Genomic DNA, 27,945 nt, shown 5'->3' on the forward strand with positions numbered 1-27,945 from the left:
TTTGTTTATCTTTCTCTTAATGTTTAAGAGTCAAACATTTTTGAATTCTATTTATAGATACTGTAATTCTCCTTCCTTATCTCCTACCATTCTCTTTGTTCCTCTCTGGCTGTGAATTTGAGCATGAAAATAAATATATTTATGCTATTGTTGACAGAAAATTTTACTTATATAAAAGCAGAAACCACATCAAAATCTAGAAAGCTCAGTTTGCAATAAGGTCTCGTATCAAATAGACTGATCACAGTGTAATAATATTATTTTTTTATAGGAGTAGAGCATATTCAAACTGTGGAGGAGGCAACCATGGTTTTAACAATGAGTTTAAGAGCATGGAGGTAATAACTTATTGCCTTTTTTAAAACAAGTATTTACTGAGCACCTACTTTGTGGCAGACAATGTTCAGGACTCTCGAATACATTTGTGAACAACACAGATAAAGACCTCTGCCCTCGTGAAGTTTTCACTCTAACAGGTGGATATAGATAATTGGTATAACAAAGCAATATGCTTTGCTGATTATCTTGGGAAAATATATATGTGTATATATGTATTCCTGTCACCTGAAAATAATTGCTTACCCATGTTTGATTCTTCTAGTTATTTATAATCTAAAACAATTAGATCTGTTCGAAATAATATAATTAAGTTACCTTTAATTAGAGAAGGAAAAGGCAACCCACTCCCATATTCTTGCCTGGAGAATCCCATGGACAGAGGAGCCTGGCAGGCTATAGTCCACGAGGTCGCAAAGGATTGAACATGACTGAGTGACTAACACACAAAATCAGCTAAACATAAATAAAAATATTTAGGTCTCTTTATCCTAAAAGTAAATGAGAGATGTATTTGAGAAATCAGTGGGCAAAAATAGGTTGTACAAAAATTCAATGCTTAGAAATTTCAACATTTTGTGTCATGTGGTAGTAATATATATAAATGATGATATGGAAGGAGTATAAAAAGAATATATGATTTGGGTGATGAATTTCTAATTTCTATTGTCCAGATATTGTAGAACTGTGCTGGCACTGATTGTCCACTATTACTTGTATCCTCCTAGTCTGTTGACATAGGAGATGCTATGGAAGTAGGTGGATTTAGAAGTAAGCACAGTATAGATCATACTTGATCACACTTAGTACAATATCATAGGTAGAAATGATGCAAAAATCATTTTCAAATCTGGAAAGCAGCCAATATTTATGATACCTATAAATGGAATATTGAAAAATTGTGATCACTCCTTGTATACCTGTAACTTATATAAAATTGTACAGCAACTATACTTCAATAATAAAAAAACATACAGCAAAAAAAAATTATGGAAAACATTCCTTACAGAGGAATAAGGTATGAACAGAAGAGTTGTTAAATCATGTCTCTTATCTGTTTTTGAGTTTACATGGCATTTAATAGTAGGACTTTTAATGCCTAGGCTATCTTTTTGGCACATGGACCCAGTTTTAAAGAGAAGACTGAAGTTGAACCATTTGACAATATTGAAGTCTATAACCTATTATGTGGTAAGTGAATCTATATAAATTCAACAATCAAATGTGAATTGAGTTTCAAAAATATGACTTTTGAATTTGGTGATATGCTGATATCACTTCTAGGTGATATCCTAGAAGTAGATGCTCTGCCTTAAGAAGACAGAAAGTAGAAGAGATGAGGGAGAAATATTTATTATTCAGAATTATTCAGCTATAAGTGTGAGTTTTTTTTAAGTAACTATAAACGCTAGACCTTGGGAGTGGACAAGAAAATGGCAACCTGCTTCGGTTTTCTTGCCTGGAGAATCCCATGGACAGAGGAGCCTGGCGGGCTACAGTCCATGAGGTTACAAGAGTCAGACACGACTGAGTGGCTAAACAACAACAGACCTCGGGAGGCCAACTTTTCTGTTAGTTACTATATGAAAATTTAATAGAACTTAGATAAGTAAAATGACACTTCCAACTTCTCAAAACACGAATAGCACTCCTAAAAACAGAAGTATTTCCTTGTGATTACAGACAGAAAGCTTCTGGAATAAAAGGAGGTAAAAAAAAAAAAAGTCCTATTTGGATCAGCACTTATTACACTCAATGTTAAAAACTTTAAAGAATTAGAGGTTTGGGGAATCTAACCCACCTTCCTGCCTGTATGCTTACGATGAGTAAGTTGCAATTTCACCTTTCACTTTAGGAATTTGTGAACATAAATTGGCTCCCAACTGTCACTCTTGCCACTGGCTTGTGGTAATTGAATGTGACGTAGATACCAAAGACTATCCATTTAAAAAGGATGTGTTGTAGCATTAACAACTTAAATTCTTGGTTCCCAAGGCTGAGTTTGTGGTCAGAGCTGCTGGCCCTTTTCAGGGAGGGTTTAAAGGAACAAGAGAGGATGGCAGTTCTAGGAGAGATTTCTTTGGGGGTCTCAGCAGGAGCCACGTACAAGGGTATGTTGGCGCAAGATTTGTATGTTCTGTTTTTGTAGGAAAAATTACAAAATTCTCTAAATTTTAAGCAGAGTTCACCAGTTTATTACTTTAAAAGTATTTGTACATAGAGAATTTTCCTATAACTAAGTAAATATACTACAAGTAATATTATAAATTATTTAACTTCTTTAAACTTGTTTTTACTGAAAGGGTGGCTCAGAAGGTAAAGAATCCTCCTGCAATGCAGATTCGATCTGGGTTCGATTCCTGGGTCAGGAAGATCCCCTGGAGAAGGAAATAGCAACTCACTCCAGTATTCTTGCCTGGAGAAGCTCATGGACAGAGGAGCCTGGTGGGCTGCAGTACACGGAGCTGCAGAGTCGGACACAATTGAGCAACTAAGCACACAAACTTGTTCTTACTAAAAGTATAGCTTTTTAGCTGCTGCTGCTGCTAAGTTGCTTCAGTCGTGTCTGACTCTGTGTAACCCCATAGACGGCAGCCCACCAGGCTCCCCTGTCCCTGGGATTCTCTAGGCAAGGGTACTGGAGTGGGGTACTATTGCCTTCTCTGAGCTTTTTATGCTAGAAAACCATGATATGCTTAAGGCATGAAGTGACCATTTAAACAAAGATACTTTTCTCTGGAGGAACAGAAACAGTTCATGAATATTCCTGTGGCTCATTTAGAGCAACTGTTCCTATTTTCTAGAAAGACTAGGTAGGTAAATTGGGAAGGAAAGGGAAAGCTGGTAAACCAAATGGCATATACAGCAGAATTTATTAAAGAAGTAAACAGCAGGTGTTTGCTTTCTATCATCTTCTGCATAGATGTTGCTGCCTTCTAATTTAAAACTCCTTTGAATGTATTTTTTAAACAGATCTGCTACACATTCAACCAGCACCAAACAATGGTACCCATGGTAGTTTAAATCATCTTCTGAAGGTGCCTTTTTATGAACCATCCCATGCAGAGGAATTGTCAAAATTTTCTGTTTGTGGCTTTACTGCTCCATTGCCCACAGATACTCTAGCATGTTCATGCCTCAGACTACAAAATGTAAGTAATAACTTTATGGATCCATAAGAATGTAAAGGACAAGCTCAGCTATAACCAGGGTAGCTAACAACCAGGTTTCTAATTTAGCTCAGATGTTTACTAAATGAGTATGTGGTTTCTCTGAACCTTATCTGGAAATAAGAAATACATTGCAAGATTAAGTTTTTGAGTATGTTTTGTAAACTGGAAAGCACTATTTGGCAATTGTTACTCCATGGTGGGCTAACTGTCCTTGATCATTCAAAACAGTGGAATCCTGGGGCTCTCTTTGATTTCCCTCATAAACTACCTCTCCTACAGCTTAAGAATCATATGGTTAAACTTGGTTATTTCAGAACAATAATACCTAGAGGGTCCAAGGACTGAGATATAGCATCAGACACACCCACTAGGGTAGGTGATGTGGAGTCTAATCAACAGGAAGTCTAGCATTTTCAGTGGGAGGTATTTGATCAATGCTTGGAGACTGGTTGACAATCAGCACTGGGAAGGTCTTTTTAGTGGTCAAGTGCCAAAGCTAGTTCAGGAGTAGGATTTCAGATTCCTGGAGACTCTCAACAAGGTGAGATTCCAGTGCTAAGAGGGGTCTCCCAAAGGCTAGCAATCAGAACAGGAACTCAAAATACAAGGAGAAAGCCCCTACACCTCTGTAGGATTTGGAGCACATGGGTGGGGCTGGGATTTCAGAATGGAATTGGAGCCCAGTTATCAGGAATCTATCAAGCTCAAACTAATGTCAAGGTACACTTGATGCCAAGTTCCAAGGGTGGTTGCAAAACTAAATAATCACTTGCTGCCTCAGGTAAGAATTGTTTCTTACAGTCAGGGGACAGGGAAGACTTTCCATTCTCTAATCCTCAAGATAACATTATATCACAGAAATAAAGGCATAAATAAATTACCAACCAAAAAAGATTTAAAGGGACAAAAATCTAAGCTTCCCGCCAAAAATCTAATCTACACTGAAGATTAAATAATTTTAAGATTAAGTAAGGGTGTGGGTTTCCTACTGCTCCAGATAACCTCAGTGGAACCACTATTTAAAGTAATAATAATAAATGTTATGAAGCAGGTGTTTTATTCCCCTTTTTAGAGATAAAGAGGACTCTGAAAAGTTAGGTGAATTGTCCAATGTCACATAAGCTCGGTCTATCTGACTGGAAAACACAAGTTCTCTGTAAGAAAGGTCCCTTCCTGCTCAAAGTGTGGTCCCAGGATCAACATCTGCATCACTTGCAAGCTGACTGGAGATCCAGAATCTCAGGCCCTACTGAGCTCAGGCATACATGGAACCAAAATGTGCGTTGAAGCAAGACCCTCAAGGGAATTGCATGCACATATATTAAAACTTGAGAAGCCCTGGGATGTTGTCATCCCAGCTTAGTAGTTGATTCCAGTCTTAGTCAAAATGATCAGCCTCATCAATTTTTTCTTTGCAACCTCCCACACAAAAAATGTATTCCCGCGAGTAGTAATATCTCCATATTTCTAAGTTAGTGAAAGAACTGGAATTTAAACTCAAGTTAGTCTGATTTTTTTTTTGTTCAGTAGTAAAATATTTATGAGATTACTATGGAAATAACCTTGATACCTTGTAAAACATATGTTGTTACTTTGATTCACTTCTTCCCCATCTCCCACATTATCTTGCAGAATGCTGACCTTGAACGTGTGAATCAAATGCTAAATCTCACCCAAGATGAAAGTAAGTCAATAGAAACTATATTAAATCTCTGTTGTTTAGCCTTAACAAAACACAATATTGCCTTTTTGGGCTTCTCTGAAATAAGCTTACCATCTCTTATGACCATGAAGATTTTATTGTCAATACACTTGAGGGAAAAATACCACAGATCTAATCAAAACATCACAAGCACGCAGTAGTTACAATGGTTCCAAGGATGGGACAAACTCCTTGAAATGGCTGTGCATCACCTATAGTCCCCTATTCACTTTTTTAGAGGTGAAAAGACAAATTGCCTGGGTTTAAGTCATGTGTCTATTGCTTGCCAGCTGTGTAACCTGGGCCAAATTACTTAACCTCTCTGTATCTCAGACTTCTCATCTATAAAAATAGTACTCATCTCATGTAACTGTAAAGATTAAAAGAGCTGATGGGTAGAAAGAATTTAGAATAGTGTCTGGTCTGAAGTAATGTAATTATTACCTGTTATTTCTTTTATTTTTACTTTAAAAAGTTTTAATTGCAGTATAATTGATATATAACATCATATTCATTTCAGGTATACAATATAATGATTTGATATTTGTGTTTATTGTGAAATGACCATCACAATAAGTCTATTTAACATCTGTCCCTGTACATAGTCATAATTTTTTTTTCTTGTAAAGAGGATTTTAAAGGTTTGCTCTCAGTCAATTTCAAATGTGCAATACTGTATTATTAACTATTGTCAACCTGTTATCTTTTAAGTATTCTTGTACTAAACTCTCTAGGCCTGTTTTGTCATTTGTAAAATGGAAATACCTATTTTTAGACCTGTTATGAAGATTAAATGAGTTAACACGTATCTGTACTTAGAATAGTGCTTTTCACAGAGTAAAAGTTCAGTAAATATGTTGGCTATTTTGACGATATTCTTATAATCTACTGCTATTCCATGGCATAAATACTTTGCAGGATTTTTAGCCATCAGTACTTGATGAAATCTAGATTATAACGGCAAACAAAAATGAATAAATACATTAGGACATACTTTTAATAAAATTCCAATTTCTTTCCTAGGACAATACATAAAGTAATTAATCTTTGTTATAAGTATGTGCTTTTAATTTTAAGGTTTTATCTCTTCAAATATGTCTTGTGAACTATTAGCTGTTTAGCTAAGTAATTTTTCTAAGCCTTAGTTTCATAATTTATAGGATAGAAAAATAACACCTACCTCATAGGGTTGTTGTTAGACTCAAGGAGGTTAAATATGTAAAAGAGTTACCAGAATATCTGGAAAATAGTAATCTATCAGAGATGGGTGGTTACTATGCATAGACCCCATGGATTGTAGCGGAGAAGGCAATGGCACCCCACTCCAGTACTCTTGCCTGGAAAATCCCACGGATGGAGGAGCCTGGTAGGCTGCAGTCCATGGGGTCACTAGGAGTCGGACACGACTGAGCGGCTTCACTTTCACTTTTCACTTTGATGCATTGGAGAAGGAAATGGCAACCCACTCCAGTATTCTTGTCTGGAGAATCCCAGGGATGGGGGAGCCTGGTGGGCTGCCGTCTATGAGGTCGCACAGAGTCGGGCACGACTGAAGCGACTTAGCAGCAGCAGCAGCAGCAGCATGGACTGCCAGGCTCCTCTGTTCATGGAATTCTCCAGGCAACAATACTGCAGTGGGTTGCCATTCCCTTCTCCTGAGTATCTTCCTGACCCAGATATCGAACCTGGGTTTCCTGCATTGCAGGCAGATTCTTTACCATCTGAGCCAAGAGCTCAGGGCCAGGCTGTGCAATAGTTCAGTTCAGTTCAGTCGCTCAGTCGTGTCCGACTCTTTGCGACCCCATGAATTGCAGCACGCCGGGCCTCTCTGTCCATCACCAACTCCCGGAGTCTACCCAAACCCGTGTCCATCGAGTCGGTGATGCCATCCAACCATCTCATCCTCTGTCATCCCCTTCTCCTCCTGCCCCCAATCCTACCCAGCATTAGGGTCTTTTCCAATGAGTCAACTCTTCGCATGAGGTGGCCAAAGTATTGGAGTTTCAGCTTCAACATCAGACCTTCCAATGAACACCCAGGATTGATCTTTTTTAGGATGGATTGATTGGATCTCCTTGCAGTCCAAGGGACTCACATTTGCTAATTTCACGTTTTTATTTTATGTTATTTTGTATTTTAGTAACAGCAACAGAGAAACTAAATTTGCCATTTGGGAGGCCCAGGCTTATACAGAAGAACAAGGAGCCCTGTCTCCTTTATCACAAGGAATATGTCAGTGGATATGACAAAACTCTCAGGATGCCGCTTTGGAGCTCATATACGGTCCTTAAACCAGTAAGTTCCCATGTCCATTGGTCCACAGAGGCTGGAAAGAAATTGTAGCTTGTTTGGTTCTTCTTTCAGTGTGATACTATTTTTTAAATTTATTTTTTAAATTGGACTATACTTGCTTTACAATGTTGTGTTAGTTTCTGCTAACAACATTGTGAATCAGCCACGTGTGTACATACATTACATACATCCCCTCCTTCTTGAACCTCCCTCTCAGCCCCCACATCCCATGCCTCCAGTTCATCAAAGAGCACTGAGCTGAGCTTCCTGTGCTGTACAGCAACTTCCAACTAGCTGCCTATTTTTGGTAGTGTATATGTGTCAGGGCTACCTTCTCAATTCATGCCACCCTCTCCTTCCCCTGCTGGGTCCACAAGTCTGTTCTCTACATCTGTGTCTCTCTCTATCCCTGCCCTGCAAATAGGTTCCATCAGTCTCATTTTTCTAGATTCCACATATGTGTTAAGATATGATATTCATTTTCCTCTTTCTAACTTACTTTACTGTGTTTGACAGACTCTAGTTTCATCGACATCACTACAAATGACCCAGTTTTTAGTTCTTTGACATTTAAATGCTGAATTTTGATTTTCAGTAGAGATACTAAAAGAAGCCCACTGGGCCTGTGGCTTGTAAGACAGTATCCCAGATTTTACTTACAAGTACTTGCAGGTGCTACATGAGTGCAAAAGAGGGAAACTTGGTGTTTTGCTTGAAGAAAGTAGCGTGTTTACAGGCCAGTTGGCCAACTGGTATGGCAGGCAGAAAAAAGATTTCAAAGAGAAGCAACAGGAAGTACAGAGGCACACATTGCGTTTGGTATTTCCCAAGTATAGGTGAGTGCACCTAAGAGGTAATGGTTATTTATTTATAAAAGGTTTTGTTATTTATTTGATTACTTTAAAATACTATACTATCTGTTGTGTACCATGGTAAGTACAATAAACATAATGTGAATAAAAGGTAATTTTCTCCTATAGAGTTTAGTGCTCTAAGAAGTCAGGCTAGACTTATATGTATATAATAGGTGTCAGGTCTCTCCAGATTGAAGTTGAGAATCCAATTGTTTAAATCCTCTTTTCTTTTTTACTATTTGGCAAACTCCTTTTCAATCAATGTCACTGGGACAATTGGCTTCCATAAGAAAAAATAAAATCTCAGCTCCTTACTTGACACCATTTACAAAATTAAATTACTGGTGAAATTAAAGACCCAGATGTGAACAGCAAATCCATATTTTCTCTTGTGTGTATCTCTATGGCCTTAGGATAAAGGAGGATTTCTTAGTACATAGCACAACAACAAAAACTAAAATAATGCAAAGGAAATTGATTAATTTACATTAATGTGTGGCAAAAAACTAAGTTATGGATGGATTTGCATTGCATATAAGAAACAAATGATGAGTATACAGGAGAAGGAAATGGCAACCCATTCCAGTGTTCTTGCCTAGGAAATCCCATGGACAGAGGAGCCTTGCAGGCTACAGTCCATGGGATCGCACACAGTTGGACCTGACTTAGTGACTAAACCACCACCATAAGAAATAAGTGATGAGTATACGGAATAGTAATTAGGATCCAGAACAGGCAGTAAATTTCTGCCAATAAACAAGAGAATTACAAGCATCTTACTTAATAAATGGGCAAAAGATATGGACCAAGCAATTGAACCTCATTAACAATTAGGGAAAAATAAATAAAAGCAAAAATCAATCTGCCAAAAATCAACCCAAGCACTCATTCATGGCAGGAATGGTTTTATTTAAGGCATTTCCCAGGACCATACAGCTGCCCAGTAAATGTCTAGTGAGTGGATGCACTGGATAAATTAATCCCAACCATTATTTTTAAAGAGCTAAAGAGAAAGCAGTACTCCCAACCAGGCTCCCAGCCAGAAAGGTAAACAATCAGGAAGCTATTTTTGTAGAGAAAATTGGTATTTTAGATACAAAGATTCTGATGACAAACCCCTACTTATTACTGTTCTTGCTAAGGGTACAGATATTACATCTCTTTTTATGGAAAGGAAGTGATTGGTGGTATCCAGTTTATTTACTCTTCTTGTTCCAATTCAGGATTTTGGGAGAAAAATAAGCATATTTTCCCACAACTAATTAAGGCTTTATGTGTTCTCAAAGCCAACTCTCCTTCTGACAATGGTTTAATTGTGGCCAGCGGTAGAAGAACACTCATGTTGTTTTCCAGTGTGGGCAAATATTTCACAAAGTTACCTGAGTTCATATGTATGGTTAATGGTGACATCAATTTCTTAATAGGCACAGTGTCCAGTTATTTGTGATTTTCATACAGTGAACATACTGTGAGGCACACTATGAAACAAATATGAAGCTATTCATTCCTTAAAATAATTTCTGTTTTGTTTTTAACTTTGAGAGGGGCAGTATGTTCATGGCCAGTTTTATTAGTCAATTCTCTTTTGAAAAATCTAGGTACCAGGGATTATGTGGTGTTAAGGGGAATGTTTATGTTTTTAATACTTTCCCCTGCTGTCTTGCATTCCTGAATTTATATGAGCTTTAGTGGAAACCAGAGGCAGAGAGATTTTAAGTGGGCTCAGACTAGGAGTTTAGTACAATTCTTTTTTTGTTATTGTTTTAAAATGAGCGTCTTTGTTACCCAAAGTTCCTGTCCTTTCACTGGTCCCACAGAACTGCTTGTGTATTTCTCCCTCCACGTGACAGGATGGAATTCTAGCAATTTTCTGCTTTCTAATTCAGAAATTACTCTGTTAGTATGTTGTGGTTCAAGAAAATTACATACAAGGATGTTTTGAGATTCACATAAAAAATGTTGTAAATCAGCTCTGTGTTTGAAAAATCAGACTTTAAATAAGCACTTTTTGGAGCGTGGACCCAGTTGGCTTGTGTCTTTAAGTTTTATGGAGCTTTTGTTTTTCTGTGGCTTTGGTGGGTTTTCTAATTGTTGTTGTTATTATCTCAGAAGAGTTTTGGGGAAGTAGTTGTGATTTAAAATCAAGATCCTAGAGCAATTGCTTCAAAACTGTTAAGGTTGATCAGACTGTATAAGGATTTTGCTTCTGTGCTTCCTCAGCAGGAAGATGTAAAGTGTTTGTTTTTTTGTTGTTGCTAGGTAGAAAATTTAAAATAATAGCAAGAATTACAATTATTATTTAGCATATACAATTCAGAAATTGAATATGAAGTCAAAGGGCTTTTTCAGAGAAGAAAATCTAGCACATCTTGAAAGATATCTCCCTCTGCCTATATATAGGGAGAGGGATATATATATATACATACATACATATATGTACACATGTGTATACATATGTATATATTTCCAATGATGGAATTTTTACAAAGTCCTTTTTGTTTCTAAAGCTTATTAGCACTGATATTATAAACGATGACCCACATATGTTTTGTGAGTCTAAAAACTAGGGACATTGTTGTGTATTGCAAAAGATTTTTTTTTTAACTGTAAGAAATATTTTTCCCTATAGAAAAACAAAAGAACATGACCAGAAAAATAATTTTAAAATGTATATAATTATTATTCTTACCATAGAGCAAGATAGCAATTATTCCATCTTCATATAAATATGTTTTAGCTTTGACATTCAGCCTACAGATAAGGAGAGTTTATAATTTCAATAAAAATAATTTTATCCCTTTTTAAGTTCTGTTTTGTCTCCATGCCTGACTAGAAATGAAAGTATCTCACTTTCCTGTCTGTGTTCATCATCTACTTCCCTTGAAGAATTTTGAGAGCTAGAGAGTTCAGATTTCATCTGAGTGTCTGAGTTCTATTTATTGTTTTCCTGACTTTCTATCCTCTGACTTAAAAAAACTCTAAGGAACTCGGAAAAGATGGCAGGATGAAACTATGTGTGTGTGTGTGTGTGTGTGTGTGTGTGTGTGTGTGTGTGTGTAGGGGGTTGGTGGGATGGCAAGGTGGTGGTCACTACATCTTTTCTCAAGAGCCTAAGATTCAGAAATGATGTGACTACACTTCCCCTCCATCTTTCTAGAGAGCTGCCTACTGCCTGATCTCACCTTTGCATGTGTGCTAAGTTGCTTCAGTTGTGTCCAACTTTTTGCAACCCTATGGACTGAGCCCACCAGGCTCCTCTGTCCATGGGGATTCTCAAGGCAAGAATATTGGAGTGGGTTGCCATGCCCTCCTCCAGGGGATCCTCCTGACCCAGGGATCAAGCCTGCATCTTTTTATCCTGTCTTTCTCAGCCTTGATGCACTTATATTTGGGGGTTCAACTTTGATATGTAAGAAACACATCTAAGATTTTCAGTTAGCAGAAAATGTGTAACTTTTTTTTTTTTAATATTTTCTGACTAAAGCCATCCTGGTCCTTTTCTCTCAATCCAGAGTCTATGCCACTTTGAAAAAATAGTAAACATTTTGCACAACTGAATTGTTTGAGCACATCTTCCATAGCTCCAGGCTCATTAAAATTACTCCTTAACATTTTTATGATTTTAACTATGGTTGGATGGCATCACAGACTCAATGAACATGAGTTTGAGCAAGCTCCGGGAGGTGGTGAAGGACAGGGAAGCCTGGCATGCTACAGTCCATGGGGTTGCAAAGAGTCGGACACAACTGAGCAACTGAACAACAATAGGCATTTCGCTTTCCTCATATTATGGAAAAAGCATCAATGGCTGCATTCATGTATTACGTATTTCTTCAAGTAACATGATACAGTGTTGTGGTAGGAAACACCAACTAACAATATTCTGGGTGTCTATATGGTTTACTGGGCTAGCTGTAAGTCTCCCTGTTTCTCTCACTTTGCTGTATCTTTTTTTTTGGCCGCACCTAGTGACATGCAGAACTTCCCTGACCAGAAATTGAACCCTTGCCTCCTGCAATGGAAGCATGAAGTCTTATCCACTGAACCACCAGGGAAGTCCCTGCAACATCTTTATGCGCCCCCTTTCTACCAAGTAAAGAAACCTGGTCATTCAGAATTGCTCATTATATGTTTTTGAAAGAATATGAACAAATGCTTTTAGCATTCTAGTATCCGTTACCAGAAGGACAATGAAATAAATGGTGAGAGTGGATAGACTGTATCTAATACAAATACCTTCATATTTCTTAATCTACTACTTATTTTGGTGGCTATATCATTGAGGAGCTTCCTAAGAAAGGAAGAAGGGAAGATTTATATTTGAGACCATCTCAAATGTGCATCTCAAAATGTTTTTATTCTAAATATATGCTTAATTATGGAATAGCTTTAGAATTTTAGAAATATGTTTTCTTCAAAGTTAATATTAGACTTCTAATGTTTTTATGTGCTTCTCCCTTTTTTCCTATCTCTTGTTTTTAATTCACTTTTTGAGAAATAGCTGCAATTTCATTTTCTAGAGCTCATTGAAATTTTTATTTCTGCTGTCACATTTTTAAATCCCAAGAGCTCTTTCTGTTATCTCCTTCCTTTTAAAATGCTGTCTGCTCTTTCTTTATGATACCACATATGCATTCATCTATCTAAGAAGAGAGTTTTTTTCTGCTCTCTGCATTGTCTGTTTTTCTTCTTGGTTTCTCTTCCCAACCCCAACAAATATGTGATGGTCCTCGGCTGTCAGCTCATGTTTTAAGAGTGAGACACTAAGCTACAGGGCTGGGGCTTGCCAGCTGATAGGCTTCATTATAGATTAACTAGGAGAACCAGACATTTTGTTGGAGACTCAATTGTATCTAGTTTTCTTTTCAGACTAGTTTGTTTTCCAAAGAAAGAACACTTCTAATCCGAATCAACATACACAGGGGCGATGAGACTGGAGGGAATCTTACCATTCAGTACATAGATTTTTAAATTTAATTCCATTGCTTTCATCTGCTGTGTACGTGTCCTTTGGCCTGGTTGTCCCTCTGGTTCAACTTCTCCAGTGAGCAAACATTCTGTCTGGCCTCTTTTATAGACTTTCAATCTATCCTCTTCTTTCCAGCTTTACACACATCCCCTGACGTTAGGAGACTCCCAAGTTCTATGCTTCTGGTGTTCTACAGTAAGAATCAGCTTCTTTGGGCTTTCCCCAACCACAGGCTCTTGGTTGTCAATGTTCACTGGTTTACCAAGTCAAGGTTACAGAAGTAAACAAATACGTTTCTTTAACTTCCTGTTTCTGAAAATTTTTTATCATCTCTTATGTGTCTTCATCATTACTGTTCTTTTAGTAGGATTTCAGAAGGAAGCAAAGATAAATGTTTGTGTACAATCAAGTTGAGAAATTTACTCAACTTCTGTATAGTTTTGCTAACTGGAGTACTATAGTATGTTAGGGGTACTTTCTCCACTTGTCCTTCCCCTCATCATCTCCTATCTGTTCTATATCTCATCTTGGGGATAGCACACAGTGTAACTTGCCTTTTCCTATGTTAACTGATCTTGTGCATTTTATTTATTTTTCCCCAACTTTATTGAGATATAATTGACATATAACATTGTGTAAGTTTATGATGTGTACAATGTGATTATTTGATATATGCCTATATTACAAAATAATCACCACATATGTTTTAGAGGTAGTCGTGATTTAGTCACTGAGTTGTGTCCAACTCTTGCAACCCCCTCGTTACACACCATCGCTGATTTTTGCTTTTAACACAATATAGTTAATAGAGGAAGAACATTCTAATTTAATTTAATCTTCTCTTTTATAAATTGCAAAATAATTTTTTAAGAAATACGTATGGAGTGGGCAATAGAGAGCTTATAAATCAAAATCTCTGAAAAAAATTAAATGAATAGCAAAATGTTTATATAGTCATAATTATATGCTAATCAAAATATGATTATATAAGACTATATCACCTTAAGTACTTAGGTGGCACATTTATAGGATACCTGCTAGTAAATAAATTATTGTGTTATTCTTTAAATAAAGTTGCAAAGAAAATTTTAAAAAAATTCTTATATTTCATAATCAATAAAGTATAGCTACAAATTTATTAAATTTCCCAATTAAGTAAATTCATACAACTATAGCTTCTTTAAGTTAATCTTAGGTTAAGTAGAAGTTCTTGTTCAACTGAAGAATACTATTCTTAATTCTATCTATATTTTAAAAATAAATTGTTTATATTTATTTTCAATTTTTAATTGCAAACACAATATAAATTACCACCTAAAAGTTAGATCCCTAAAAGGATTTGGATTTTTAGCAGTAGCTCTCATTACTTCTCTGTACTCAATTCAGGTTTTATTCTGCAAATAATCCTTTCCAAAGTGTATTTGATTTGCCCTCCCTGTGTCCCTAACCAGAAGGGAACCACAGAAGAAAACATTGCTGAAGACATCCATTTCCATTGCTTGCATAGACCTGATTCACTAAGAAAATAGGAAAAGGTTAAATGAAAAACATTCTAGGGAAGTTACAAACCATATAAGGGGAAGGGTGAGCCACACGTAGGCGTCATTTTTTTCTTTTCTTCTCTCTTTCAACAGGGAGACACATCGCCTCTTCCTCCCACTGTCCCAGACTGTCTGCGGGCTGATGTCAGGGTGGCTCCTTCTGAGAGCCAGAATTGTTCCTTCTCTTTAGCAGACAAGAATATCACCCACGGTTTCCTCTATCCTCCTGGTTTGTATAACTCTTTTTTAGAGCAGCAACTTAGAAAGCCTTCATCAGCTGGATGTGGGCATGTGCCTTAAACATATGCTCCCCACCAAAACTACCTGCTTGGGCTAAACTAGCTGCCCAGGAGGCTTCCAGTGGTTGTGGGCCAGCCTGGAGCAGTGCAACAGCTATAATAAAAACTAATAAATTTTGCACTGGGAACCACACATCAGTTCTGATCTGGCCCAGATGTTCAGAGAGTTCGGCAGGTTTAAGTTTAATTTTAAAACTGGAGTCTCTTTGGAGAGGGACACAAACATCTAAAAAAACAATTTTTTTTCCTATGACTGGCCAAGCTAAGGCTTATGTGGAGAATGCAGCTGTGCGTATGAAGACAAATCAGCCTGGAATTTGGGCCTTTTGCTCACGCTGTATACCCAACAGCTTTAAACTGCGGATTAAGCAGCTGAATGAACTTGAAATATTTTTTCAGAAAGCTTTTCTCTTGGGAACATGCAAAAACCAGTGTGATTTTTCTAAAACTCAAATCTCTTCTCTGTTCAACAAGGGTTGTCATTTCCTTAATTTACTCAAGAGATTTTCAACTATTTGAACTTCTGGGAAAGGGTTTTCTCCAGATATTTGGCTTCAGTTTTCTGGAAGCCATAACCAAAGAGGTCAGTTTAGAGATTTATAATTCAGAGACTCTGAGGCTTACAGTGGGGGAGAAAAGGCTCAATGAAAGCAAGTATTACATTAATGTAAAATTACTAACAAAATTAAGACAATAAACTGATGTATCTTACTACAATCTCTAGAGACAATTAGAGCTCCATCAAATGTATGTAAACCCTAGGACAAATCTTAAATAGTTGCAACATATGATCAACAAAAATTTTTAAATTGACCCATAAAATAGTGTCTGTTAAGCCTTAAGATACTGGTTGATTTATAAATGTTTGCCTTGATAAGGAAATGAAATTAAAAGCTAAACAGCTTGTCTCAAAAAATATTAAGGCTAGAATGAAACTCCCTTCTAATTTTCCATTACAAATTCTGTTAGCAATTCCATTCTGGGCAAATTCTTTTTTTTCTCTAAAAAGAAGATAATGTTTACTGACTTTCCAACTTTCAGAGTTTAATTTAAAAAGTAGAAAAGTCATCGAGGATCTGAGCACTGTGAACAGCATGTGAAATCTTAAAGAAAAAAGCCAAAAATCTTGCTTCTCTTTGCCTTTCAGTGCCCATACTTTGGCCTTTCAATAGAACATTAGTTAAGGTGGCCAAGTGCAATTTAAATAGAAATAGTGTTATAAGAAACACTATAGGCTTGCAGGAATTTAAATCTTCTTAATATTTCAGTGAGAGATGCTATGAGACAAATGAAGCATGGAGGGACATAGCATATTGCCCAAGTGGGTCAGCTGGTGGGCGGCAGAGCTAGGATTCCAACCCCAGCAGTCAGACTGCTGACTGACTGTCCAGAGTACACACACCCAGCGCACACTCTGCTAGACGTCACGTCTGTGAGTCTTCAAAGCCAATCATTTGTGGTGCTGTCAGCAGTCTTCATTGAGCTAAAACTCTCTTTCTTAAGAAAATTTTATTTTGGCATAATTATTTATCACAGCATTATTATCTTATGTATATTCAGTAACAATGCTTTCCTATCAGTATTATATTTGCTTTAGAAACTGCTGTAACAAATTATCCACAGACTCAATGGCTTAAAGCAACAGAGCTTTATTCTCTCAAAGTTCTAAAGGCCAGAAGTCTGAAATCAGGGTGTCAACAAGGCCACGCTCTCTTTATGGGAGAGAATCTAGGGGAGGATCCTTCTTTAGGTCTTCCAGAGTCTGAGGGCTCCAGGGATTGCTTGGCTTGGAGCTGAATCAGTCAGTCTCTGCCTCCATCTTCACATGGCCTTCTCCTCCAGATCTCTCCTCTTTTCAACCCTCCTTCTCTTTATAAGGATACCGGTCACTGAAGGGCTTATCTGGTGGCTCAGAGGGTAAAGAATCTACCTGCAATGCAGCAGACCAGGGTTCAATCCTTGGGTTGGGAAGATCCCCTAGAAAAGGAAATGCAACCCACTTCAGTACTCTTGCCTGGGGAATTCCATGGACAGAGGAGCCTGGTGGGCTACAATCCGTGGGTCCTAAAGAGTTGGACACAACTGAGCAACTAAAACATTCACTTTCTTTGTAAATTCAGTATAATCTTATCTTGAAACCTTAATTTAATTACATCTGTGAAGACACTATTTTCCTTCCTATTACCTTCTGAGGTGATGGGACGATAGGACATGGACATATCTTCTTGAGGGTCACCAACCATCTGTAAGGTATCATATGCATAAGACTGCCTGCATTATGAATGACGTCTACCAGAGAGTACTTTGTGACACTGTGTATTGTGTGTTAATAAATTTACATTAATATGTAATAGTAATAGGCCTATTATATAGAATGTCATATTTTCTTTTGTAGCTAGAGTTAATAAGATTTATTTGTTTTGCAGCAAACAATAGAACTTCGGACAGTCAATATGATGCTTTAATTACAAGTAATTTGGTCCCTATGTATGAAGCATTCAAAAGTAAGTATATACTTAGATTATTAATTTTGGTGACTCTTTGAACTTCTGAACCAGACACATCCTTAACTGAAATTTGTTTCTGTTATTAGTCATTTTAATCTTATGTTTTAAATATAGAAACAGGAAGGAGATCTAACATAAATTCTTTTCACCTTCAACTTTGGGTGGCTTGTTGCTAGAAATTTGATAATATTTTAATCCTAATTTTACTGTAAAGAGCTAATCACAAAATAAAACTTTTAAAAATTGTACACATTTGTATTTCTAGATATACAATTGTGTATAATAATGCAAATTTATTATTTCTATACAAAATAAAATTTTATTGACACTCACCATAAGTAAATGAAATGTGTTTGTCCCAAGTCATAATTACAAAGACAGTATGTATGTTCTGACTATTGTTTAATACTGTCCCCAAAGCAATTCATCCCTAGGAAGGCATTTGGAGACATTATTTAACTATAATTTCAAGACTGCAACTACATCAAAACAAAAAAACTACCATGGATGTGGCTGTTTAGTTTTGTTGCTTAGACTATTTTGCAGAATTCCTCAATGATCACTGACAAGTATTGAAGTAGAATTAGATGCTATTTAAATGTACCTATTAATAATAGAAAATATTTCCATGTTCAATAAAGGTAGATATTTTTAGCACTTTATTCTTTTATTTTTAGCCATGTGGAATTACTTCCATAGTGTTCTCCTTGTAAAATATGCCATGGAAAGAAATGGAGTCAATGTGGTTAGTGGACCAATATTTGATTATGATTATGATGGCCATTTTGATGCTCCAGATGAAATTGCAGAGTAAGTAATTTGAAACCAAATGAACATTTTGATTTAGCAATAGAGTGTCATAAGGGAAAACCAAAATATTTTAAATTAAAGCTCAGTATTCCATTACATAACATATTTATGTAGAGATATAATGGTGACCATTTTCAACTAGTCTATCAAAATACTTCACAAAATTTTTATATGACAAAGATTTAAACCAACAGGCAAAGAAAAAAATGTCCAGGAAAGGTTTAGCAAATTTTTTATTTGGAAAATTTCTAAACTAATGATAAAGGTAAACATAGTTTTGTTGAGGCTAAGGAAGTAGGTGAATGCTCACTGTGCTATCAGTAAGTAGAGAACCAGTTCAGCAATAAATAAAAAAATCAAGAATCGACTATTCAAAATATTGCTCAATATTTTGAATAGTGGATGATTCATGAAAGTATCCCCCAGGAGAGATTATAGGCTTCCTGTAGAAAACTAGTCCTGTTTATAAACTTTATATTTACAACTGTTTTTGTAAACTAAGCTGTATATTTTGTATTAAACCTAGTCATACAGATTGCTAGGAATTATTCCTGAATCCAGGACACAGGAATAGAGAGTTGAAGTGTCATCCATGATTTTTCTATTATCAAAATGGACTGTACTAAACTATTGTAATGCCTAAGCCTAGACTATGTAAAGCAATGATCTCTACTTATACCTTCTGATAAGATAACATTTATGACCATTAATTAAGCTTGTCACCTTTTAAATTTTGTTTGTCTTGTCCTTATGTCAGTGTTTATTGATCCTGTCTTTCACCGTTTAATAATTCTAGCAAATGCTTTGATAGCACTTTGCTCCATGCTAGGTACGCTTCTAAGCATTTACAGATATTTCATTTCATCTGAGAAATACCCTCGTGTTAGATTCCATTAGCTCCCATTTAGAAAAAGAAACCAAAGCACAGAGAGGTTAAGAAACTTGTGTAAGTTCCACAGCTAAGTACCCAGAACCCAGGCAGTCTAGCTCTGATTCTGAATCACAGTAACATAGTACTACTTACACCAGTTCTTTTTCCTTTTAGTGGACTCACACTAATAGCTTACCTTTATTTTGCACTTGAAATTTTTAAAGGCACTTTTATATTTGTTATCTGAGACTAAAGGACTGCCAAATCAGTTGTATGAATTTATCCCTGTCTATGGGAGAAGGCAGTGGCAACCCACTCCAGTATTCTTGCCTGGAAACTCCCATGGACAGAGGAGCCTAGTAGGCTGCAGTCCATGGGGTTACTAGGAGTCGGACACGGCTGAGCGACTTCCGTTTCACTTTTCACTTTCATGCATTGGAGAAGGAAATGGCAACCCACTCCAGTGTTCTTGCCTGGAGAATCCCAGGGAAGGGGGAGCCTGGTGGGCTGCCGTCTATGGGGTCGCACAGAGTCGGACACGACTGAAGCGACTTAGCAGCAGCAGCAGCAGCAGCAGCACACATCCAATGTCTAGTAGAAGTGTGCAGCTAGTGTTGGAATCCCAGATCTTCATTCCCAGCCCCTGCTCTACTAGGAAATGTCACTAGGAAGTATAAAGTCAACAAAACTAGGAGGCAGAATATCATGCTCTGCTTTTCTTTGTATTCTAATATTTTCCATGATAGAATGACCAAGCTTGGACTTCTGTAAATCCTGATTCTGGCTCAATAAGGCTTAAAAATGTGTGATAAGATTTTATATTTTCTATTTATTTACTTTCTTTAGCTACAATTTTACCTTGATGTTTCTTTAATATATATATATATATATATATATGGACATTTATAATCTTCAGAAGCAGAAGTATAATAACATCAAATATTTTCAATTATGCTTTTAGCTATGCAGTCAACACCAGTGTTCCCATCCCAACGCACTACTTCGTGGTGTTGACTAGTTGTAAAAATCAAACCCAAACCCCTGATGCCTGCCTTGGGTGGTTGGACGTCTTATCCTTTGTCATCCCTCACAGACCTACCAACCTGGAAAGCTGTCCCGTGAGTATGCCCCCAGAGAGGCCCTGGGCCCAGAGAAAATGATTCGTCAGAGCTCATCTGGGCTTTCATAAAAGTGGTTCTGGCTACAGTACATATTTTAGGTGTTTCCTGGGTTAGAGTTGTACTAAATGTGGCCTCATTTCTGAACTTTCCCTTAGACTGCTGATCTCTATGTAATTAATTTAAACATGAATGTTTAAATATTAATTTAAACATGCATATGCTTAATGAACATGTGTCTATATATGCATGTCATATATATTCTGTTCAGATATAGTTTACTCACATTCACTAATAAGGGAAGGGTTGTAGCTTATTAATCTTTTATTTGCTGAATGCATACCTTAAGGTACTGTCCCGAAGTTGGCATGAAATTAATGTTCCTTAAGTGAATATGTAAATATAAAAATGCCATCAACTTGAAACATGAGGTCTGAAAATATATATATGCATTATGTATATATATATATATATTTACCTAAATATATATATATATATTTACAAAATAAGTTGGTTCAAATGACATTCCTTGTTTAACATCATGTATTAGGCCACTTCAAAATCTTGTGGATCAAGGCAAATTACATGTAAATATTTACTTTGACTTCATATATGTTCTTCATAGAAAAAATATACATCCTGGTAATTGGTCTTTGCTGAAGTCATTCAACAAATATATTGAATACCTTGTAACTGCACAGATTCATGACAGATACCAGGGAGGAATATATTGTCTCTGCCCTCAAGGAGTTCATATATAACTTTGATATGTAAATGATATATGTAAATGAGATGCAGACACATTAATGGGTTAGTTGATCATATAAGAATTATTTTAAAAATTAGAAAGTAAGAGACATTACAAAGCTGGGGTTCATTGCCAAATACTGTTATAAGGATTTACTGTTTCAAATTTAAAACACATCTGGCTGAAATAATCAGTAATGGTTACATAAACTGAGGTGGAAGTAAGGCCCTAAAAGTTGGGCATAATTTGAACAGAGTGAAAAGATTAGAAAGACTTTTCCATGGAGATAATGAAGGGAGGGACTTGGTAACTGCCTGGATGCAAGAGCCAAAGGAAAACGAAGAGTTAAAGCATCAGAGATTTTAAATGTAGACAATTAGGGAAAAGAAAGGGAAGTTAGGAATGAGAGCTATTTTGGCAGGTAGGTAGGATAATTAAGAGTAGGCACATCTGATTTGTAGAAATGGGCGTTCACATGGAAAATCCCATGGGCTATTAGAGATGGATTAAAGCTTAGGTTCTAGGCCAAGTTGAGATTCCTCTCTATTCTTTCAGGTATTGAACACGTAACTGCCTTCACCATGCTATGTACTCTGGGCAATACACAAATAAATCAGACATGAATTATAGCAAAAAAAAAAAAAAAGGCTCATATTCTAGCACTTAGAAGCCTAGTCAAATAGAGAAAAGAAAAATAAGTGGCACAAAGAGGGACAGGTAAAACTGTTGTAGGATTTCAAAGGAGAAATACTTTCTGGTAAAGAAAGCAACATTCTAGCTGAGTCTTGAAGATAGGGTTTGAACTTAAGTGTTCGACGGTTGCTTTCACTGACTAGAAATGGAGGACAAAGGTCAGAGGCTAAGCAATGGATCACTCACAGTCCTAGAACTATGAAGAGTTTCCAAACAAGAAGCTATCAGGAGATGTTGTATAGTTGGAACTTTTCCTATTTGTCTTGTCAGAAGTTTATTTAGTTGAGACAAGGGGAAGCTATTATTATGCACTTGGTCTTCTAGTGGCAGACTTTGGTGACTGATACTTTCGGTGTGATACTCTTTTCCACTCAATCAGGAATAAATAGTTCTTTATCATAGAGGTTCTAGGTAGCTATTCATAATGGGTGTGCAAAGAAGAAACTATTTGCTATCCCTGGTTTAGGCCCTTATTACCTTCTATCAGGACTTTTGAAAATGAATTTTAAGTAGTTTCATTGTCTCCTGTCCTTTCCCCCTTTACCTCTGTATACCACAACCAAGTTCCTCATCTTAAAGTTTAGCTTTTCATTACGAGTATTTTCTCATCCACAAACTTTGATTACCTATCTACCCTGAACAAAAATACTGTACAAAAACAGCAAAAATCTCCCAGCCTGTGCTTAAGGCTTTTCACAATTTACCCTCAGTTGACTTTACAGACCCAAGTTCCAGGCCAACTGAAGTTCTTGAAATTATTTGATCAGCTCTTAGTTTTCCCTACCTCCATGTCCTTGCTCATGAGCTTCTCTCTTCTAGAATGCCTTTCTTTTCTATCTGCTAAAAATTCCACTACACTTCAAGGTAAAGCACAAATGGTACAAAGCTTTTCCTCTGCATCCACAGTGGAGATGATCCCAAAATTAATAAAGCATCATTTCTATTGACTAAGACATAAAAACCAATAAACTGGACATATTCCAAAATTTTAAAGAATTGACAGGATAGTAATCAGGGCATGACATCAGATAAACAGAACTATGAGACATAATATGATGAATATGAAACAAGCTATGATTATAAGAGAGGCTGTGACATTGATACATGTGACTGTCAATTTGATACGAAGGAGGGAAGAGACAGGATGACAGAGTCAGGTAACTGAAAATTTAGGTGTGACTGGCCAAGAAATACAGAAAATGATCAGCTGTTTGTGAAGGATTAATTTGTTGTTTGTAGTCCTTCAATTGAGAAACTAGTTGAATACCTAAGAGGCTACAGTAAAGAATAGAATGCAAATGCATGGGTTTTGGAGTTGAATATCTGAGTTCATTTACTGATTTGGCCTCTTTGGGGAAACAGCTGAGTGTCACTTTCCTCAAATGTATGAAACAATTCACCCCCTCATGATGTTGTTGTGAAAATTAAATATTTCATATAGACTCCTAAGAATTCTCAGTAAACAGTAAGCAAATGGCAGTCATTATAAAGAAATCACATTTCATGAAGGAGTTGCATTCTAAAGTCAACATAAAGTGAAATCTTGTATACAGATAAAATCACCTAGAATCAAATCACCAAGAAATTATAGTACCTACTCAAGCTGTACCTTGAAAAGAAAGTTAAAGTGTTAGTCACTCAGTTATGTCTGACTCTTTGTAACCCCATGGACCATTGCCCACCAGGCTCATCTGTCCATGGAATTCTCCAGGCAAGAATACTGGAGTGGGTTGCCATTCTCTTCTCCAGAGGATCTTCCTGACTCAGGGATAGAACCTGGGTCTCCTGCATTGCAGACAGTTTCTTTACTGTTTGAGTGATGTAGAATCCACCAAAACTTCCACTAGTATTAGAACAAATAATTGTGCTTTAAGAACCTGTGAAATAGTTAACTTGCTTTAAGGGTCATACTGTATGAAAAGTCTGCATTTTTAAATATTCTAATCACTGAGTCTGTGGAGATACTCACACTGCAAGAGGTTTGAGGCAACTGGCACCAGTTGTAGAAATGGTAGATTCACAACTCCACCTCACACTTGACGTAGAGAACTCGATTCTTATTTTCTTTCTTCCTTTTGTTCTTCCATCATTTCTTCCCTCTTCCTCCTTTTTCTTTTTTCCCTTAACTTTGTATTATTAACTTCCTGTCAGATGAATGAGAATGTTGCTGTAATTCCATGTGACTATCCATATTTTAACTTAGTATATGTTGGAAATGTAATTGTGTGTGTGCTTAGTCGCTCACTCGTGTCCAGCTCTTTGCAATCCTGTGGACTGTAGCCTGCCAGGCTTCTCTGTCCATAGACTTCTCCAGGCCAAGTACTGGAGTGGGTTGCCATTCCCTTCTCTCGGGGATCTTCCCGACCCAGGGATCGAACCAAGGTCTCCTGCATCGCAGGCAGATTCTTTACCATCTGAGCTACCAGGGAAGCCTGGAAATGTAATTGGGGGTATACAATTGTATTGTAAATAGAATTGGGGATAAGACAATACAGGTATGGAACTTAGAGGAGATCAGAATTATAGAGATTATAGAGATAGATTTTGTATTATATCACAGGAGTGAAATGAAATTGCCAAACGAAAGAAAGAAGAGGTCCAAAGATCAGATGTCTGTTTTTCCAGGAGGGCAAAAAACTAAAGTAAGCTGAGGAAACAGAAGGTGTCATCGAATAAGGGAGCAGAGCTATGGAAAATAAAGCAGGAACTTTCAGAACAGCTAAGCGAAAGGGCTACAAAAATTCCGCTAAGTTAGGTCATCCTCGTCTAGATGGTTTCATTAGTGTGATGCCAGCAAAGACCAGACTATCAGTGAATAAGGAAGTAGTTAGGAGAGAAAAATACTGAAACTAATATCACCTCAAAAAACTTACAAATTGAGTTTTATTTGGGGTGTATGCAATTTATGTAATAGGTGTAATACATATAGATTAATAAATGGATTATATAAATGATCAAAAGCATATATTTAAATATGGTTCATAGAAACTCAATATACACAAGGCTTCTATTCTTTTGGGATGCATTAGTACAGCTAGAGCAGTTGTCTATAGCTGAATTCTATTCAGATTGGTTGGTGCTGGTAAACTATCTGATATGAAATAGCTTGAGTATTACCCCTGCCTAGGTATAATTATGTTGATCTTTAAGATCACTTCTTTGCAGTTTTACAAAAGATTGTCAGGTGTTCACTAAACATTCAGTTAGATGGATACCAAATAAGCCAGGAGAAAATAGAATAATAAAAGCCAAATGGGAGAAAACTTTATGGAAAAAGTGATCAAAACCATTCAATGTTGCTAAAATGTGAAAAAGTGAAATGAAAGTCTTTCAGTCGTGTCCGACTCTTTGCCACCACATGGACTATACAGTCCACGAAATTCTCCAGACCGGAATAATGGAGTGGGTAGCCTTTCCCTTCTTCAGGGGATCTTTCTGACCCAGGAATCAAACCAGGGTCTCCTGCATTGCAGGCAGATTCTTTACCAATTGAGCTATGAGAGAAGCCCTAAAGAGTAAAAGCAGGAAGAAAAGACTGAATTTGATTCCCATTAGAAATATGAGTTAAAATTAGCACATCACATATTTATTTAAAAAACAATAACTCACCTCACGAATCTTACCTGGAAAAATACTTTAGAGATTTGAAACAGTGATTTCCTCTTCTATTTCCTCTGGCTCAAATAGTAGCTGCCTATTTTAAACTTGCATATTTAAAAAACAAGTGAACAAGTATGCTAAAGTCAATTGAAATTTATTCATGCAGACTTATCTAATTAACGAACTTGTAAACTTTCTCACTTTAAAAAATAGCTAGAAATTTAGCAACTTCATATGACCGTCAGAAAAGTCAAAAATGAAGAATAAGGAACTGCATAGCAACCCATGGCTCCAAATTATTGAACTAACCCATATATATATATATATATATATATATATATATATGTACAGTATTTATGGTAAAATTTTTTTACTATTTTATTTTTATTTTTTTAGTATACTATTTTTTATATTTAGTTAAAAACCTACTGGAAGTCAAATGGCCAAGAAATATCTGAAAAGACACTCAATAATACTCAGAGTAATAAACTTTAAACATGGATAAAGCACTATTTCACAACATGGTTTGGCAAGGGTGTGGGGAAGTGGGGATTATCCTCCACTGTCAGTGGAAGTGTAAATTGTTTGAGGGGTGTTAGGTTTACTATTTGGTAAAGTTAAAGTTACATGTCCTCTATGACCCAGCAATTTCATTTATATATCCTAGAAACTCATGTTCTTAAACATGGAAGACATGTGCCAATTTATTTATGACACTATTATTTATAATGCCAAACATACTATCAATATAAACTGAGCTGCCACAAACCATGGCTAAAAGCAGATGATTTAACTAGATTTAGATATTTCGCTATGAATAGATTACAAACATAAAATTGAATGAAAAAGTATAGAATCTCATTTATATCATTTATATCAGTTTGAAAACATAAATCAATGCTATATATATATATATATATATATATATTGACGTTCAGTAAAAGCCACCTCATGCGAAGAGTTGACTCATTGGGGAAGACCCTAATGCTGGGTAGGATTGGGGGCAGGAGGAAAAGGGGACGACAGAGGATGAGATGGTTGGATGGCATCACCAACTCGATGGACATGGGTTTGGGTAGACTCCGGGAGTTGGTGATGGACAGGGAGGCCTGGTGTGCTGCGATTCATGGGGTCGCAAAGAGTCGGACACGACTGAGCGACTGAACTGAACTGAACTGAAAAGTTAAAAAAACACAGACTGGATTCACACTGACTTATGACAATGATTAGCACTGAGTGAGACTTGACTTCATCTTTAATGTTTCATTTCTTTAAAAAAGTTATATCTGAAATAAATATAAAAATGGCTCTACTTTATGGCAGTCTGTATTTGCTATTGTATAGTTTGTACTTTTGTTTTTCTTTTATGTTAACATACAACAAAATTTAGCTCTATCAAATTAAGATTTATGGCAATAAAAACTGTAAGAACAAATATCGAATCAATGAGTTTGACATTTTAGGCTAATATAATGTTGTATGTCTATATACCTCAGAAAAAAACAAGCAAACAAAAAAACCACAGGAAAAAGGACAATTTCTAAGTAATAAAAGAATTTTCCATTAATGAAAAGCCATGCTCCAGGGGAAATAATCTTTTGCTTTTCTGTTTCAGGAAAATAAATCAGAATCTCTTTGGGTTGAAGAAAGATTCAATGTACATACTACCCGCGTGCGTGATGTGGAACTTCTTACTGGACTTGACTTTTATCAGGAAAAAGTACAGCCTGTCTCTGAAATTTTGCAACTAAAGACATATTTGCCCACATTTGAAACTGTTATTTAACTTAATATATAAAACAACTTTGGCAAATTGTGAATGATTTTTTCCTGTTGAAGACCATAAAATAAAATTGTCTATTTTCCTTAGCTCCTCTAAAAGCTGTATTGTGTAATTTTAATTATTCCTTTCTCTTTTTCATTTCTGTAAAAATATAACGTTTTAAAGTTACACAGTTTGCACAGACTGTGCTACGTTATTCCTTCCTTATTATCCCATTTATAATCCTTGTCTATCTTTTTCTTCCCAGCATCATCTAAATAGAAAGCAGAGTGCGAGAAGTAGGTCTCACTTTTGAACTGAATCAATTCTACATCAGTTTTGTTATAAAACTTTTTATACTTAGCAATCAGGCAATGTGTATTAAAATAAAAAAAAATACACATTGCCTTCATTCAATAATTTCATTTGTAAAAGTGGTGCCAACAGATATACTTTGCACAAATGCATGAAAGTATCATCTTTTACGAAGACCAAGTGGTAGTGGTGGTTAAGTTGTTAAGTCATGTCCAACTCTTGTGACCTCGTGGAGAGTAGCCCGCCCGGCTCCTATGTCCATGAGATTTCCCAAGCAAAAATACTGGAGTGGCTTGCCATTTCCTTCTCCATACAAAGACCAGAAAACAACCTAAATGTCTTGTTGAGCAAATTA

The 27,945-nt window shown here is 36.4% G+C and overlaps 1 protein-coding gene across 2 annotated transcripts in view; it reads left to right on the forward strand.

Annotated features, from left to right (window-relative positions):
* Positions 1–27,394, forward strand: part of ENPP3 (ectonucleotide pyrophosphatase/phosphodiesterase 3) — a 71,942-nt gene extending 44,548 nt beyond the window's left edge. For both annotated transcript variants that reach the window (XM_081529085.1, XM_081529087.1), the window contains 10 exons: positions 272–338; positions 1,440–1,527; positions 3,310–3,488; positions 5,142–5,193; positions 7,352–7,506; positions 14,961–15,096; positions 17,593–17,670; positions 18,351–18,483; positions 20,316–20,472; positions 27,129–27,394. In XM_081529085.1, the coding sequence (XP_081385211.1) occupies positions 272–338; positions 1,440–1,527; positions 3,310–3,488; positions 5,142–5,193; positions 7,352–7,506; positions 14,961–15,096; positions 17,593–17,670; positions 18,351–18,483; positions 20,316–20,472; positions 27,129–27,299 (1,216 nt within the window). In that variant the 3' untranslated portion in view covers positions 27,300–27,394. The remainder of the gene's footprint in view (positions 1–271; positions 339–1,439; positions 1,528–3,309; positions 3,489–5,141; positions 5,194–7,351; positions 7,507–14,960; positions 15,097–17,592; positions 17,671–18,350; positions 18,484–20,315; positions 20,473–27,128) is intronic.
* Positions 27,395–27,945: the final 551 nt, after the last annotated feature.

Source organism: Giraffa tippelskirchi, chromosome 9, assembly GCF_054371585.1.
Source record: "Giraffa tippelskirchi isolate mGirTip1 chromosome 9, T2T-mGirTip1v1.2.pri, whole genome shotgun sequence".
Classification (NCBI taxonomy): Eukaryota; Metazoa; Chordata; class Mammalia; order Artiodactyla; family Giraffidae; genus Giraffa; species Giraffa tippelskirchi.